General features: G+C 33.5%; 1 protein-coding gene across 5 annotated transcripts in view; it reads right to left on the bottom strand.

Moving 5' to 3' along the window:
- The window catches only part of OSBPL8 (oxysterol binding protein like 8), a 149829-nt gene that overhangs the window by 21789 nt on the left and 109118 nt on the right, over window positions 1–18922 (bottom strand). For all 5 annotated transcript variants that reach the window (XM_069489811.1, XM_069489808.1, XM_069489807.1 and 2 more), the window contains 10 exons: window positions 18779–18856; window positions 17328–17429; window positions 15123–15326; window positions 12583–12667; window positions 11124–11295; window positions 9191–9428; window positions 8400–8584; window positions 4872–4953; window positions 4467–4565; window positions 2266–2362 (listed from right to left, as the gene is read on the bottom strand). In XM_069489811.1, the coding sequence (XP_069345912.1) occupies window positions 2266–2362; window positions 4467–4565; window positions 4872–4953; window positions 8400–8584; window positions 9191–9428; window positions 11124–11295; window positions 12583–12667; window positions 15123–15326; window positions 17328–17429; window positions 18779–18856 (1342 nt within the window). The remainder of the gene's footprint in view (window positions 1–2265; window positions 2363–4466; window positions 4566–4871; window positions 4954–8399; window positions 8585–9190; window positions 9429–11123; window positions 11296–12582; window positions 12668–15122; window positions 15327–17327; window positions 17430–18778; window positions 18857–18922) is intronic.

Below are 18922 nucleotides of genomic sequence, written 5' to 3' on the forward strand. Positions count from 1 at the left end.
AATCTCCAACTATGGTTTTGAAATTGACTATTTTTCTTTTCTTAATTCTATTTTTGCTTAAATTTTGAAGTTCTGTGATTAGGCACATAGGCATTTATGATTATCATGTTTTCCTGAGGTACTAAACCTTCTATTAGGAAATGTTTTTCTTCATCTCTGTTAACACTTTTTGTCTTAAAATTTATTAAAAGTAACTAAATCCTCCTCGTACTTACTGTTTGCATAGTTTAGCTTTTAACTTTTACTTTCCATTTACTTTCAAACTATTTGTGTCTGTACATTTAAAATGTGTTGGCCCTTGCTGTTTTATCTAATCTGGCACTCTGTCTTTAAATTACATGATTTGAGCCCTTAACACTGACAAAATCATGATATAGTTGGGTTTTGGGCTACTATTTTATCTGCCCCCTCTGATTTTTTGTTCTTGATCAAATTATTTAAATTTTTATAGGTATTTCATTTTAATATTCTTATTGGCTTTTTTACCTATACTTTTTGGTATTATTTTCTATGTGTGCACATGCATGTACTTCCTCTAGGCCAGGGCTTCTCAACAGTGGCACTACTGACATTTTAAGCTCAATAATTCTTTATTGTAGGCGGCTGTCCTGTGCACTATAGGATGTGTAGCAGTATCCCTGGCCTCTACATACTGGATCTCCAAATTGTGAAAACCAAAAATGTCTTTAGACATTGCCAAATGTCTCCTGGGGGGCAAAGTTGCCCCAAGTTGAGAACTACTACCTTAGGGATCACAAAAATTTATATTTAAAATTTCTCAGTCTACAGTTAATATTATACCACTTTATATAAAATAGAAAATGTTGCAACCTCTAGGCCCATTCTCCTCCAGACCTTTGTGCTATAGTTATATGTGTTACATCTGCATGTGTTATAATACTCACAAAACAAAGTTAACATTTTTGTTTTGAATAGTACTATGTATTATAAAGAAATTAAAAGGGAAAATAAGAAAAAATGCCTTTTGTATTCAACCAGATATTTATCAATTCTAATAATCTTAAGTTCATTTTGGATTTAGTATATTCTTTCAAATTATAAAGGGATAGATAGTTCTGGTATATGCAAATTGTACTGTAACACAGAAAAAAAAAAAAAAAAAGGCCAACTGCTGAAGTAATCCCAGAAAGCAAGCTATGTACCTGGTACTCAATAAAAATTTCTACAAGGGTAGAATAAATACGCATAAAAACAATTTATGCTATAGACAGGATAGGGCGGTGGAGGGATAGAGGTGAAGTGGGGAAGAAATAACCCAAATATGAAATATATGTAACCTTTAGAAAAAAATAAGCAATCATCTTCTGAAGCAAACAGACAAAACAAGGTAAAAAAATCCCAAAACCAAACTAAAACAAACATCAAAGGCAATAAAACCTGAAAGCCAAAATGAACCAAACATTAATGGGAATAAAAGACATCTTGAAGAAAAATAAAGGCATACACCATGTTCCTCATCAAAATCCACTCTTTGATTTCCCTGTCACAGATTTATCTATGGTTCACCAAGCTCTCTGGTAACCAGACCTTGGATTTCTGTTTACATATTTTACTTTTCCTATTTTTACCATAATAATTTTTTCTTGAATGTTTAAAATTCTTTGGCTAAAATTTAATTCTTTTTCTTCATTAAAAAATTTTTAAAAACCAAATAAAAGAATTTAACGTTATATATTTTCTACTGGTATAGCTTTTGTCATGATTTGTTTGAATTGTCAAAGTTTTTATATTAAGGTTTCCTACTACAACCATATTTCTCTATTTTTCCATTGTACTTGCAAAAATTTTTATAGGTATGTTATTTGGTCCAAGGTTCAGTACCATTATTGATTAACCCTGGACCAAGTATTCTAACTATACTTGGATTCTTTCTCTATTTAAAGACTAAAAATAGAAAGACTGATTCCTCAGGTACACTGAGACAAAACAAACAAACAAAAAACATTGGCAGGGCTAAAGGCAAAAGAAATACATACACTAAAGGGCTATACTGAGTATTCATTATGTCTTTTCATAAGTGATAGCTGTGATGAATTTACATATATATGATGAATACTTATATGAAATGAACCATACCTTTATTTATGAATGGGCAGGAAAAGGCCATTACTCAAGAAAAGATGATACTTAAAATGATATATAAATTCCTTGCTGAAAATAGCCCATCACATTTACTTAAATAAAAGCTCACCAGAAAATACTACTTCCCAGGAAAGGGTACAGGTTGGGACAGGGGAAACTCACCATAAAACTTGGACTTAGCCAGAATACTACCACTAAGGCAAAATCCATCTTTTCGGTTACTAACATAAAAGGCAGATATTGGTGGATGATGAGACACCTATTAAACACAAGAAAAAACATAAAACATAACAAGACAAGCATATCATTGTGCTATTATCAAAAGTTCAAATCTTAAGAGTAAGAGGAAACATTCAGCAAGCAGTAAAGTTAAATATTGATGGTTGTAGTAACCAGCCTCCTGACACCTAAAGGAATTCCCCTGATAGTCACACCATTAAGTAGGGCCCTCTTACGTTGTGTCAAAGTTGGTTTGTGCAGAAATGATAGTATGTCACCTCTGAAATTAGGTAACAATGCAGATTCCAACTTGGGAAGTAGGGGTATATCCCTTTTTCTCTCTCTCCCTCTCTCTTTCTCTCTCATTAACTCTGAAAAGCCAGCTTCCGTATTTTGAAAAGCCCTATGGAGAGGCCCATGTGAGGAACTGAGTTCTTCTGTCAACATCCATGTGATGAACTTGGAAGTGAATCTTCCAGACCAGTCAAGCACGCAGGTGATGGCAAAAAAGGCTGACATCTTGACTGTAAGCTCAGAGAAACCCAGAGCAAGAACCACCCAGCTAAGCAGCTCCCAGATCCCTGAACCTCATCAAATGAGATAATAAATATTGTTTTGACCCATTCAGTTTGGGCAATAATTTGGCACACAGCAATGGATAACTAATTTAGTGGTTATTCTTCATATGGATTACTGAACTGGCTAAAGGAAACAAACAAAAGCTTTGACAAATATGCTATTTAATAAGCTAATGTTTTCAATATATTTAAATCTTATGTTTTCTGAAATGAGACAAAGCCAGAAACAGTTAAATCTGTCTCAAGCGTTTTAATTTTGTGAAGAATTATGGTGCACTAAAATGCAAGGTGGTATAATCCTTAACTTTTTAAAAATTAATATAGATAAGGGGTTTTGATCTGAGGAGTATATCAATTCTCCAGGGGAAGAGCAAGGTTTTTCAAAGAACACATGGTCTCCTCATTCTCCTTACACTCAAGAATCATAATAAAGAGCCATTGTTATTGAAAGACAATGTCATATTCCTCAGACAGGGGAGAAGACTGAGGATCATTAATGTACATAGGTTTAAATTAATGAAAGTTTAAAATATTTTCTGTCTACTATGTGTTCAACAAAAAGAAAAGTACCACTGGAGAAGGGATATACCTTCAAGAAGCTAACAATTCAATTAGGGAAATAAATATTCCACAAAAAGGTAAACCATACAAGTATTAAAATAACAATTTAATGGATAATTACAAAAAGTAATTCAGAAGTTTGAGAAGGGAAAATTTCTCGGAGCTGCAGTCAGTTGGATCCTGAAGGATGACAGGTCAAGGTTTGTTTAGATGAAGAATAGCTGAGAAAAAATACTGGGGTGGGAGTGTTAAATTTAAAAGCAATGTGGCAAGAAAATGCAAAATCAAATTACTTAGTTATGAATACACAGGTCTGACTACCATGGAGGAGCAAAAAAGCACTTAATTTGAAATAAATTTGGGGCCAGACGTGGTGGCTCACGCCTGTAATCCTAGCACTCTGGGAAGCCGAGGCAGGAAGATCGCTTGAGCTCAGGAGACCAGCCTGAGCAAGAGCAAGACCCCATCTCTACTAAAAGTAGAAAAATTAGCCGGGCGTGGTGGCACACACCTGTAGTCTCAGCTACTTGGGAGTCTGAGGCAGGAGGATCACTTGAGCCCAGCAGTTTCAGGTTAGTTAGCTATGATGATGCCACTGCACTCTACCCAGGGTGACAGAGCGAAAAAAAAAATTTGGAGGACCTTGAATGACAGACAAATGGGTATAAGTTTGATTTTGAAACTGGGGAACCACTGAAGAATTCTGAGCATGATCAAAAAGGTGTTTTGGAAATAAAAGTTTGGCAAAAAAGAAAAAAGGGTGAGGGGAGATAAGGAAGGAAAAATACAGATTTGTTTTGGTCTAAAGATTCCATGACTATAATACTACTACTTAGCAATATGATATTTAATAGTATTTTAGTAGTATTGCTACTAAAATACTAACCAAATGTTCACTAATAAGAAAGGCTAAACAACAGTGAGTTTATGGTGTTAATATATTCTATAAAAATGTCTCAATAATTTCCAGATTAGTTTTGTTTCTGTAATACGCATTTCTAATACCTGTTCAGCAATATAAAAAGTTTTGCTGTTTGTCTTGGGATGAATCCATAAACAACGGAAAGTCTCACCAAGTATAGGATTATACGGTTTCTTCAGTCCCTAATAAAAAAAAAAAAAATACAAGTTTCAAATTATAAATATGGAAGATTCAAAAGACTTTAAATAAGTCAAAACAGGTTTAACTGTATCCTCTGAGAACCTTCCTTATAAAACTTCACAGTAAATGAAATCTATATAAAATAAAATTAAATGACTTCAATCATAATGCAGGTCTAAATAATCAAATATTTTATAATTTTGCTAACTTTAGAGGCCAAGTAACGTAACTGTTAATTAATAATTTAAAGATTACATAAAATATAAGGCACTCATAAAAGTCTAAAGACAGTAAAATATAAACATTACCTTTGGCTTCTTATAGAATCCTGACAAATACCATTTCACTACTTTCTTCAAACGGAAATAAGGATTTTCTTCAAGAGCAGTCCTACAAAACAAAATGGTAAACAAAAATTTTACAGAATATATCACAAATTCTTTTTCATATTTATTAACCAATAACTGAATATGAGATACGATTAGAAAACATAATTCATATTTAAAATAGATGGCAAAACAACAATGTAAACCAATTTCCAAGAATCATTTTTCTCAATCTTGTCACTTTTCTCCCTATTTTTCCTATTCTTTGATACATTGCCCAGGTCTTTGCTAGAGTAGTTTTTGGAAACTCTCCAAACCAAGGTTTCTGAAGTGGGGTTCTACAGAACCCAAGATGTTGCTCTGTAGAAAAATTGTTATTGAAAAAAATAAACATAGATTTTGAGATTCGTGTACTGTGTGACGCCTAGCACGCAAAATGATGGGCAGTGGCCAAGCAGCCCCATTAACAATTTTGTTAGAGGTTTTCAGCCACATATATCAGTGAAGGACCAATGTTCTCTTGGTTGAATCCATTCTCAGTTGTTGATGTTAGAGGAGATCAATGATAACTGGTGGGTGCTGTAGTACATGGAGGGAAGGACAATGCTACCCTCTTCTGCACAAATTACCTCCTTCATTATAGGATTTTATGAGTTTGTAGTGTCCCTAGTACAAAACACAGAAGTTTCAAAATACAAATGTGAAGAAGAGGTAAAATAATTTAAACCAATCCAAAAGGTTTTAATTTGTTTTTATCCTTCAACCCACCCTATGCACTACCCACTGACTTTGCAGAGTTAACAAACTCTACCAGTATAACAGATAATGAAAGAATAATTTTTATTTTAAAGATGTAATTTGTGGGAGCTATGACTCACCTATCCTCCCTGCAATTTTGCTGTTGTTGGAAACACTGAAAAACACTGTGTATTTTAGAAGTGGATTCTATTGAGAAATTGTGGGTGTTTTTGTTCATAGTGAAGCTATTTATTTTGCCCTTATTTATAAAAAGGCATTTGTGTTTCACAAGCATGTTCAATGTGGTGAGTTTTGAAGATGAGGCATTTACAGGAGTGGGGAACCTGCAGTCTTAAGGTGACATGTGGCCCTGTAGGTCCTGAAGTACAGACTTTTGACTGAATCCAAAAGAAAAAATTCTTTTATTAAAAGGGGTGCAGCAGAGAAAGATGATGCTCTTCTTGCCTCCTTTGATACTTAAAAAAGAACAATCTTGAAATCAGAAGACCACAGGTTCCCCACCGCTGGCTATGCTAAGTTGAAAGTTTGTACTTTTCTGTAAACAGTCTGATTGCTCTCTTCCTATCTTGGTTTAAATTCTCTTACCATGCAATATTATTTTAAAATTTACATATACATAGTTCAAAGGTCAAAGCATTTATAAAGAAGTGTACATGTCTTGGCATTGTCCCATTTCTCCACAGTGTTTCTACTTATCTCCTACAGGTAACTTTTTAAAAGTTTTTTAAAAAAGTTATCTTTAAGCATAAATAAGCAAATATAAATACACAGTCCTGATTTTCCAAAAACAAACCAAAAAACAAAAAAAACCCAAAAAAGGTAACAAACTACACAATCTTCTGTACCTTACTTTTTTTATAAACATAATCCTGGAGCTCCCACCATAACCATTTATAGAGTTCTTCCTTATATGTGTTGATGTACTGTACATTATCTGACCAATTATGGCTGGATTCTTGAGTTGTATCTAATGTTTTACTATTACAAACCCTGCTATGACAATCTCATATATATGTCACTCTGTATATGTGGAGTTATATCTGTAGGAGGTATTCCCAGAAGTGGGATTACTGAATCAAATGATGAATGCATTCATAATTATGGTGAACACTGCCAGATTCCTTTCAGGACACTGTGCTAGTTTGTATCACCTATGGCAGTGTATAAGAGTGCCTATTGCTCCACAGACTTTTGGCAACAGTTAGTGTTGCCAGAAAATGACAATCTTTCTATTTGGTAAAATGAGGATCTCTCAAAAAGATCTTATTAGATTCACAGGAACCTGCCTTATGCTCAAAGAGAAATGAATTTCTAGACAGATAAAAAAACTACAGAAGATATTAGACAGACCTGGGGTATAAAAGCCTTTTGAATTTTTGTCAAGGTGATGGATGAACAATGGTAACTTACCATAGTTTAAAAAAAAAAAATGTTTTTTAGAGACAGGGTCTCACTCTGTCATACAGCTGAAGTGCAGTGGTGCCATCATAGTTCACTGTAACCTCAAATTCCTAGGCTCAAGCGATCCTCCTAACTCAGCTCCTGAGTAGCTGGGACTACAGGAACATGCTACCACATCCAGCTAATTTTTTTATTTTTTGTAGACATGGAGTCTTGCTATGTTACCCAGTCTGGTCTTGAACTCCTGGCCTCAAGCAATCCTCTTGCCTTGACTTCCCAAAGTGCTGAGATTACAGGCATGAGCCACTGCACCTGGCTATAGTTTGAATCTACATTTTTCTTATTTTGTATGAGGTTTTACATGTTTATGGACCGTTTCTATGTCTTCATTTTTACACTGCCTGATCATTTCTTCCACCCATTTTTCTAAAGGTTGTTAATCATTTTCATTCAATAACTAAGAACTCTTTGCATTTTAGGGAGATTAACACTTTATGACAAAACATGCAAAAAATTTCCCAGCTTATCAATTATATTTTGACTCAGCTTATGATTTTTTTGTTTTTATTTTTTTGCAATGTTCACTAATACAACTAATAGAAACTGAAAACAGATCTTAATCCAGATTCTAAAAATCAGGTCACAGGGCCAGAAATTAGTATTATATAAAGCACAGTGCCCTGAAACGCGACTGCTGCTGGACTAGGGGCAGCAGGTGAGAACTGGAAGCATGGGCACAAAGGTGCTATTCTTTGCAAAGTTTACTGGTTCTCCAAGAAATTGTTGGAAGAGAGGTAGACAGTTTCTCCTCTGCCTCCTTTTTGCCTGCTTCTTCAGAATTACACCCTGGATCAGCTGGCAGCTTCAGAAGAAAAGCAAAAAGAGTAAGGATTTATTGTTAAAGCCAACAACTGGCAAAACATTCCAGTTTAGTAAGCTGCACATGCCTCACAAGCATGCAGAGAGATGAGTATGAATAAAAGCACAAGCCCCAGGATGGGACCTGAATGAAGGCTTGGGTGGGGGAGAACAAATGATGCCAAACCACCTCTCCCTGTGTTAGTTTAGTGAACAGGTCAAGGGGCCAATAACAGCAGTGCTGTCAGCTGAGGGGTAGAATCCCTGTCTTCCTCAAGCTTATGGTCTCTCAATGCAACTTCATAAATGGAAACATTATAGCATAGTATTAAATATGCTTCTTTTTAAGGCTGACAATAGAAGTGGTAGAAAAGAGAGAGTGATGTCTCATTAGAGCCTGATTTTGGGAAAGAACAATATGTGAAAATAGCATTCTAAGAATCTCTAAAATCACGAAGTATTTTCTATTTTAACAAACAAGAGTCCACTTACTCGGACAGGAAATCTGCATGATAGTAGTAATCTGAAAGTTTATCCAGGAAAGAACGGGGTTCCAGGATAAATGTAGGCAGAACCACCCTGGAAAGGTCCATGCCAGGACGAACTTGTTTCAGCAGTGTCCAGATAAGGCTTTTGTTTTCTTCAGACACAGTTTCTGTTTGAGAAGCCTCACCTGCCTTTAGCAATTAACAAAAATTACTGAAATATTGTATTTATTTCACACACATAGATATGTAAACAAGAAGGCTAATGTTGAAAATATGAATTCTCTTCAGAACTACCTCCAGCATTCTTAAAATAGGGAAACAACCCTTTAAGTAATAATTAAAGTCTATAGCTACAAAACTTAGGTAAAGGAGTAGTTAAAAGAGACAAAGTAGACGACATATACAAAAGGTCCACTATAAAAAAAAAAAATCACAATTTATTCTTTTATACTGTATTTACTTCCATGCACTGGCAATAACAAAGTTATAAACTCATGTTTCCTTGCAATTTACTTTGAACCTGGCAATGACATTAAGCAATATCCTATTTCAAAAGCAAACGTGAAGAAAATGTAAACTTTAAATTTAATAGAAATATTGGTATTTGTGAGTATATGTGTTTAGCTGTTTATAAATCCTGATATATTTCATACACATGCAACTTTTAAAATCAAATAGGTATCATCTAAATATTCTTTTCAGGAAAATAAGCAATAGGTCAAGCAAATAATACCTTCAACTTCATGTGAAAATTCCCAAGAATTAAAAAACCAGAATCTGAAAATAAACTTTTACCTCTCCAAGTTCTTCATGGCTCTGTTCAGTGTAGGTAGTCTCCTTTAAAGGCTCAACAGGCTCAGGTTCAATATATGAGTCATCTTGCCTTTCTGATGTATCCGTGTCACTTTCTTCACTTTTCCCCATCACCTCATTGTCAGACTCATCATGTTCTTGATCATTTTCTTTATCAGATTTATCAGAATACATATCTTGGTCCTTAAAATGTTGTCGTTCAATTTCACTATCATTTAACCTTAGAGAAATAATTATTAGGAGGAAGAATAAAGGAGGTTAAGAATACTTTATAAATAATAATGATATATTAATATTGAGAATTTACTATATGCTGGCCACTGTTCTAAGTGTTTTACATAGTTTTCATTTAATCTTCAAAATAACCCTATGAAATAGGTAATATTATTATTTCATTTTATAAATTAGTAAACAGAGGCACAGAGAAGTTAAATAAAAACCTGGAGAAATTTTAAAAGATGACACTCTGACCTCTTTGTTTCTCTACCACTTAGCGCTAAAATCTTCTAAAAGCAAAATTTTATACTACCACTTTGTAGATTTTTTTCTTAGTTTTGCAAACATTATCACTTCAATCAACCTCACTATCACTTCTGGTCTAAAGAAAAAATTCAAGTCAAGATCATTGGGTTCTTAGGTGAACTCAAATGTATTATGACTTTCTACTTAGTAAAGGTTTCCAAAGTCACTCCAAATCAGTGCACGAATAAGATGAGAAAATGTGAAAGGTAAGTAACTATTGAATTTGTCTGAAAGATTTAATCTTGAGGAAAAGACCAGGGAAAATTAAAAATGAAAATTTCAGCTTAAGAAAATGAGCCTATAAGCCTACAATCAGTAAGTTCTGCTATACCTACCCTATTCTCACTTGAAGTGATTAGAGTAACTAATTTGTAGAAAAGGGGGAAAGTCTTGGGAAGAGGTCCCAACAAATCCCTTTCCTGTATCAGTTGCAACCCACTCTATCCTATTCCATCCAGGCTGCAAGTACTGGGATTAAGATAAAGCCCCAGATTGTAGGTTTGCAAAGATAAAATTTTTATAAAAGGTCAGGTAATGGAAGTTTTAAAGAGAGTTTTGTTTTGTTTTGTTTTTTAAATAGAGTTAGGCAAAAGAATAAGAGAAAAAATTGTTTGAATCAGGCTACACAGAGGAGAGTAGCAGTCTAACTTTGAGGAAATCAACCTCAGTGTCAAATGGGAGTAAGTAAACTGAGGGATAGGGAAAGGGAGGAAAAGGGAAAGTCTAATGTTTTTCCTATAAAGCAACAAAAGAGACCTAAACCTCAACAAAGTCTTTGTACTACTGCCTGGTTTCCCTGGATAAATTTTTTTTTTTTTTTAGTATTAACTACAATGAATGCTTCAAGGAATAAAACCACAAATAGGATACAGGTCCAACTCCAAATATTATACAATATAAAAGAATTCCACAAATGCCAGGTAGAGTAAGTCTAGTGCCATTACAAAAAAAAAAAAAAAAAAAAAGTGTTATTCTGTAACAATAGAAAAACAGACTGTATCTCATTGTTATGAGGCAGGAGCACATATATATTTGAGACCAGTCTTGAAGAACATATAGGATTGTGACAGAGGAAAAGAGAAAGGAGGAATAGAAATCATTCTTAATGATTATCATTCTTAATGGAAAGTATAGCATGCACAAAGACAAGGTGGATAATCAGCATAGTTCTATGTGGGAAAAATAAAGTAAATGACATTGGACTCAAGGAAATAAATTTCTACACTTGATGACAGCAGCTAAACAAATTTTAAATAGGGCCTAAGGCCATATAGTGAGTAGAAGATAGGCTAATTTTAATCCTAGATACACTACCAAAATTCTAGGCCTGCCAACTTAGTGAAAAAACATAGTCTCTGAAATCATTACCAGATGAGTGGCAGGATCTACTTACTGAAAGTTGTCACCACTGTGGAGATTGTTAGCACGTAATAAGCCATACAAAGTCACATGTGTGCTATCTGATGAAATGCTCAGGTCATGTTCCTTCCCTTCCCTGATCATTGTACGTTTAAGAAGACTAGAACATTTCAAAGCCAACTCCAAAGCATCCATCCAGCACCTTCCTAGAAGAACACAGATTCATAAGTGGTATAATTTTAAAAACTATGAAACTAGTATGCACCTTAATTTAACTCTGTTACCTTTAAACATTCCATTTTTTTCTCTGAGAAACATACACTGGAAAAGTTAATCTGAACATAAAATCTTACTAGGATTTCTTAATGTAATCTTTTACTTTTACAAATGCTTTTTACATACTAAGCATCTGGAAACCACTAATACTATACAGCATGCATTAGAAAGTACAGCCAATCTAAAATAAATGTACTTTATTTTTCAAACCTTAAAACATTAACATGCAGCATAATTTCAAGGTTATCCAGCAAGGTACACAAAATATACTGGAGGGATTACGGTCCTACTATAAATAACTATCTGAAATAATGTTTTGTTATTGATAGGTCTATCCTCAAGCTTAGCATCCATTCTACTTATATGTATGAAAACTTTTAAGCCAGGGAAATAAATGCCTGTATAATGCTGTCACTAACTGCCATATTAGTTAAGAGAAACATTAATAGCTTTATTTTTTAAATTAAAATTCAGAACTGCATTAGCAGAAAAATTTTCATATATATTTGTTTAATGTTCTTAAAATTCATATATATTTGTTTCAAGATCTGCTGGGAATATCAGCCAAGTACAACATTTTCATACTGAAAACTCGTGCCTTTATTTTAATTAAAAAAAATAATTATCTGGTAAAAGTAAACCCTGGAAAGTTGCAAGAGTCCCTACACCACACTTGTCTAAACTGTGAAAGTGAGGAAGAAATTCATTATCAATTATTAAGATTATAAGTATGTTTTTCTCTCATCTTTGCTTCATGAATTAAGTATTAACTGTGGAATGAAAAAGTTTGTACTTGATTGTCTCCTTATGTAAATAAAGAAAACAAAAAAAAACCCCTAGTATGTCTCATAAATGCATGTTAATATTTAATAAAATATTAATATTAATAGTATTAAATGTATCTCTAAAACGATAAAAATGAGTTACCTCAAAGACCACTAACAAGTAAGTTAATATGTCAATGGAAGATGAAGAAGAAAACTCTGAGCTGCTAACTTATCACTTAATCATATAATAGTTTCTTTCCTATCAGATTTCCCTATTTGTCTACCTTATTAATAATAATTTATTTAGTGTTCTAAGCAATTTATGATTACAATGCTTCTGCTGCAAATGCCATATTAAAAACAGATTTCCCAAGGATAATATAAAGTGGTATATAAAATAAATGCTTAAAATTGAAGACCAAGATCCAATCCATCAAAAACTATATTTACCATCTGACTCTGAAGTAGCCCGTATGATCAAATAACTGCTAGGTAAGGGCTGCGTTATGGATCCGACTGCTTCACCTTTTGGACCCTTAATAACAAGATAAACAAAATAAATAGTGCATAGTGAGTATTATGAGATCTCAACTGTATTATTCATTATTATCTATAATAATCTAAATCAGGCATGGATTATAATTTAAAAGCAAACAAGCTTTAATCATCCTTCTTGAGAAAGCAAATGTTAAGTATTGAGGAAAATTTTCTTTTCTAACAAATATACTTCGTTGGCATAAAATTGAACAAATGATAGTTATCATCACTTAAATATTATCTTCTACATATTGCTTACATATTAAGGCATCTAAAATTTACCATACTAAACACCAAATTCTAATTTAAGAGAATTTCCATCCTACAGTTACACTAGCTAAGAAATACTAAATTTCTAGAAGCCTAAAGAAAACAGCTGGAAATAATATATAAGCATGTAAAAAATTCAAAAGAAAAAGAGAAATGAATTTTAACTGGGTCTAGAGAAAAGTGACTCTCCATTTTATAACCAATGATATATACTTGTTTTTAAAGATCAATTATAAAAGCTCATTTTATTTTTCCAAAAACAGGAAAGAAAAAGGAATTTTGTTGTTGTTGTTGTTGTTATTGTTGGCTAGGGTTGTCTTAGAAGTATACAACACCAACAGGAATTCGCACCACCAAGGCTAAACTTAGATATTTAGGTAGACACAGATCTTCTTTGAGAAGTAGTTTTGCTGTGTTACCCAGGCTGGTCTCAAAACTCCTGGGCTTAAGTGATTCTACTGCCTCAGCCTCCTGAATAGCTGAGATTACAGGTATGTGCCACCATGCCTAGCCGACATTGTCCTTATGTGGAAAGAAAACTAAGCGTCAAATTTACAGTATAATTTTGATAAAGTTGTTTTGAAAGGGTTCTTTAAGGTTATCAAGTCAAAGAATAAAATGGATTTCAAGAAGCATAAACATTAGAAAGTAACAATGTAGCTTTAAAATGAAAAAGCAGAGAAAAATCAATATGGCTTTAACAAATACTGTAATGCCCTGCGAATTTTCAAACAGCTTTATAATTTATGGGCCAGTTCCTATAACGAGTATAGAGTAGGATGTATAGTCCTGCTTGGGTTTGAATATTGACTCCATGCCAGAAAAATTACTTTATTAGTAATGACTTCTTTAGGTTTCAATTCTTTATCTCTATAATGGGAGGAAACTATACTTCTCATAGGTATGAGAATTAAATAAAAGATTCCATGTAAAATGCTCAAAAAAGAGTACTGACCAAAAGAACTTATGAATGTTATTTTTAATCATAAACACAAGGTTTCAAAATGTTTAAACAATGTCCTAAGTAGGTTTTTCTTGTGGGGAATATTCTGATGTTTACACAGTTGTACAAATTTCTCTCTCTTTCTCCAATATTTGGAATTTAAATAAATTTGACATTAAAATATTTTTAATGATTTAAGAATTCATTATAATTCTTATAATTCCTGAAAGTAGAACAAAATACTACGTAAAAAAAGGTTTGAAAGTCATTTTCTTCACATGAGAAAGAATCACATGATATATAAATATCAGAGGTTCTATGGGTTAAATTCTTTCCCCTGTGGGAAGTGCCGAATCCCAGAACGGAAGTAACTCTACCTTTACGCTTGCTATGACTTCAGACTACTGAAATTAAAAGTCCAGATATTTTCCTAGGTGTATGTACATTGTCCAATTAAGCAATACAAAACAAAACCAAGGTGAAGCTACTTTTTAGTTAGCCTCAGTTAGTGGTTTTCCTTAAAGGAGTTCTAAACCCTTTATTAAAGTGTAATTGACCTTCTTAGAAACTATTAAACTGGGCTCATTTATTCAGTTACTATGTGCTACATGCTTCCTCTCTGTAAAATTCCTGGGTAGTTAATCAAATAAGGCATTTCCACTTTCTGCTTATTTCTGCTTTCATAGCACAGGAGTGACCACAGTAATGCTTTTTAGTTATGAAAGTAATAGAGCTCCATCTTTAAAGAAATCTGCCTCTCTTAAGACTAAGTAGGACTACTTCTGCTTCCCATCACACATTTAAATCACTACAGAAAAAAACCACAAAAATAAAGGGCAGTTTCCATTCTAAGGAATCTAACCATTTTGATAAAGAGGAAAAAACATCCACAGTAACATGATACAATGTTACAAAGCAGAGTTATTAATAGCAAATATAAGTTGAAAAAAACCTTAGAACAAACTGAAATCTCAAGGACAAAAAAGGATAATAAGATAGCAATGAAAATTTGAGAAACATTTTCTGGAGAAATTTTATAGTTATATCTTAAAGGCAAACAGAGCCTTCTGGCACACATTTCATTGTAGGTAAAGACAGAATAAGGAATAATGCACTGAAAGCAGAAATAAATTTATAAGTCCTGCCTGGCAGAGGACAGAAATCACTTGAATGATTTATTTCAGCTCTACTCATATTTTGTCCTCTTTATCTTTTACTTATTTAACAAGTGCTTACATACCTTCACTGCCCAAATAGATTGTTCCAAAGGATGGAAAAGTTTGAAACAAAAGCCATCCTTTTTTGATGGACGTTCAATGATTTCACAGGCGTTCAGAAGGACTGTTCCTACCCATTGACCATTTTTTTGGGTTTTATAGATCAGTAGCACCCCAGGTTTCAACACACACCACAACTTGGTCCAGCTCTTTAGAGTACCACGAATCTACAGAGAGACAAGTTTATTTTAAAATCAAACATATGTTTTTCTCTTTCTGTTCTATAAGATATAAACTGAAAAATGGCAAATATTTTAACCTAAAATTTCCATGATATGTACACCTCAGATTTAATAGATTTTTTTTTTAAGCTACTATACGGCAAGCACTGCAAATAGACATGAAAATGACATGGTTCCTGTTTCTAAGGAACTTAAATTTTCGTGGGAGAGTAGGCCAACAGTTTCAAAATAATGTACTAAGTAGAACAGTTTTCCTACCTTCCCTGACCAGGTCAGGGACCATGAAAACATACTTTCCTAGCATGAGATTCTTCTTATTGTAACATTTATCATAGCTGTAACTTCATTTTTGTGAGTATATGGTTATTCTGCCTTTAAAAATCTTCCTCCTCAGCACTGCATCAATAGTACTCAACAGTGCTGAAAACACTGCTGGCACAAACCAGGCATTCCCTAAATATTTGGTGAGTGGTAGGAAAAGAAAAGAACCTCCTCCTAGCCCTTAAAATTACCTTCTCTAAATTATTTTTTTTCTTAGTAATTACATAAAGTGTGCCACATAAATTTCTCAGGGAAAATTTTAAAACACAAGTTACATGAATCTCTATTTTCATAAAATGTTTGTCATCCTAGGGTTTAATGCTATGTCGATGGTAAGTCTAAAACTGGTTTTTTCTATCAATTTCTATTTTTGTAATCTATTAAAATTGTTTCTTTGCAACTCACTGAATTCAAAATACTGAAAGGACGTTAATATTTAGATTAAAAAACAGAAATTACCCTTTTACTTACTGTAAAACATCTGTTCTTTTTTAATGTACTTACATTAAGTATGAAATAAATACAGTGCTCCCTAACCCCCAAAATAAGCATACCAAAGTAATATTAAACAAGAAAAATTTAGAAAGGGGGAGTTTGGAGCCCAGTATGAAGAAAAGAGAAAAATCTTTAAGAACAGGTATGTGTGTATTTAAAAGAATAGTAAGACATGAGAAGTGAAAGGAAGAGAGTCACCCCGAAATAACATTTTGGATCATGGAGATGTGACAGTAGAATATGGAGGGCAAATTATTAGAAGGGAAGGTCAGGTTTAGAAAGTCAGCCAGGGAATGTGTTGGGGACTTATAGAGGGTAGGTTTAACTCTGAAAAATCCAAGTGAGATCTGAAGTTAATATACTTCTAAGTATATTAAGACAAAGTAAGTCAGAAGGTGTTTTTAGCACAAGATTAAAGAAGACCCTGGTATTACTTGAATTGTCAGGGATACTATTACTAGGCTCCCATTTTAGTGACAGAACTAATACAACAGATCTCATAAGAGTTATTAGGTTAAAGTTTTGTCTTACCAACTCTTGGGGAATGTGGAAAGCTTTCACTGAATGCCAGGTATTAAAACTTTCTGTAAGTCAGAGTCCTACAAGATCACTCTTAAAGTTACAGTCAGTCTGAAAGATTCCTACCAGCTATCCTTCAGATAAGAATGAGAAAGAAGATATATAGCGACTGGGATTAGAGAAAAAGAAATAAAAACAACCAGAGCTCAAAAGAATAGGGTATGGAACAGGAATATGTATGTTTGTCTGATAATTAACGATTTTCAAATGATAATTTTTATATTAACTTTGCCCATTCTCTTCTCAATAGTGCAAATACCAAGTCTACAGTAATAGTTAAAAATAATTTAAATAGTGAACAAAATTTTTTATACCATATTATATGAGACAACATATCACACAAATCAAGAGGCCTTTTTAAAAGAACTGCTATACTGTACATATTTAATGTTACTAATAAGAGAGACATTAAGGTTCCTTCTCCCATTAGGATTGGAGCATAGAACCTCTGGGCTACAATTAGTAGTTTCTTTGCCAGGGAAAAACAATCATCCTAGAAGCTTTGTCTGGTAGGCTTTAGGTGTACTTTGGGCTTTCCCATTCCAGGAGACAAACATTCAGCAATTTGAATTCAAGAATCAATACACTGACCTTCAACCAATCGGCCATAACAATAACAGAAGGATCTGTGATCGTACTGAGTAACTCCTTTGTGGCTCTTTTCTTTTCTTCTCGGTAATTTTTCTTTTGCACCTATTTTATGGAAATGATAGAGAAATTAAAAACTCAATAGAAATGAACAATTTCTTTTCAATTTTTTAGGTCTATGGATGTAAAGTATAAAATTCTAAACCTCTAGAATGCTAGCATCTTAGGATTAAAAAAGTATATATAGTTTTTTGTTTTAGAGCTGAAGGAAGTTTTAGACAATCAAGGTTAGAATCAAGTTTTTCTGATCGTTAGTCCAGCTCTCTGTATCTTTTTAAAGAATTTTACTTCTTTTAAAATACATAATACATGAACACTTGTATTATTCACGTTATTTACATGTATAATAATATTTACATCTGATGGTAAAAATCACAAACACCACAAATATAAAAGCTATCTTTATTACACCCCATCCTATTCCAATCCTCAGAGTTGATCACTGTTAACCTTCTGGAGCACACTATCCTTTCAGACCTTTCCTATGTACATAACCTATAGAAATACACAGATTTTGTGAGGTTTTTGTTAACACTCAGAAAAAGGTCCCCCATTCAATACTTTTAAGAGTTTCCATGTCTACCTTATCCTTTTAACTGCTACACAGGATTCCTACTATGAATAAAATAACAAGAGAACTATAACACAAAATCTTGCATCAGAAAAGTTGCATTTAGTGGCAGACTACCCACTATACATAATAAAATTTTAACAATTCTATACCCCAAAAACTTTAGACTTTTGATCTTCATTAATATATCAGAATTAAGAGATTTAATATGAGACTGCAAATGCACATAGGACCAGGCATGAAACATAAATGGGTAAAACAGACTAGTCAGGGACCAGTGCCAGTTGGAAAGCATGTGTTTCTTAAGCTCTAGGTTCTGTAGCCATTTAGGAAGGCAGGCCCAATACTACATATTTCTTAAGAAAAATCATAAGTCTGGACTTGTAATTGTTGGCTCAAATTTTTAAAACATTATGCAGGTTGAACAAAATATATCTGCCTGTGGGCCCATGACCCAGCAGTTAGCGAACTCTATAATAATTTAGAAAAGGCACCAGAGTTTCCCATCAGGTGTTCCACAACACACTGACATGTTTACCTTGAGTATGGCTGTGTAGAGACATCAAGTGCTCAGCCCCAGGTGAGGCCTGGATTGGCCAGGTGAGGACTAAAGTGGCCTGCTCTGAGACAGTCATCAAGCAGCCTTATCAGGTGACCCCAGCGTACCACACAAATATCATTTTCTATGTGTGCCTGTCTGTCTGTACCTCTGGATTTTTTTTTTTCTTTCTTTGGAAACACACACATATGTTTCTTTATCTTATTAGCCTATTTCCAAAAACACAATATAAATTATCTTCCAGAAATAACTGTGGAAACTAACCTTAAGAGATTCTTTTTTTGTGAGCTTGCTTGAAGTTGAACTGTCCTTCTCCGAGCCATTATAAAGTTTAGATTCAGACTGAAATCATATAGAAATGAACAGAAGGGAAATAATTAAAACCTTTACTTATTCTACACATCATAT

The sequence above is a fragment of the Eulemur rufifrons genome, chromosome 16, assembly GCF_041146395.1.
Source record: "Eulemur rufifrons isolate Redbay chromosome 16, OSU_ERuf_1, whole genome shotgun sequence".
In the NCBI taxonomy this organism is placed as follows: domain Eukaryota; kingdom Metazoa; phylum Chordata; class Mammalia; order Primates; family Lemuridae; genus Eulemur; species Eulemur rufifrons.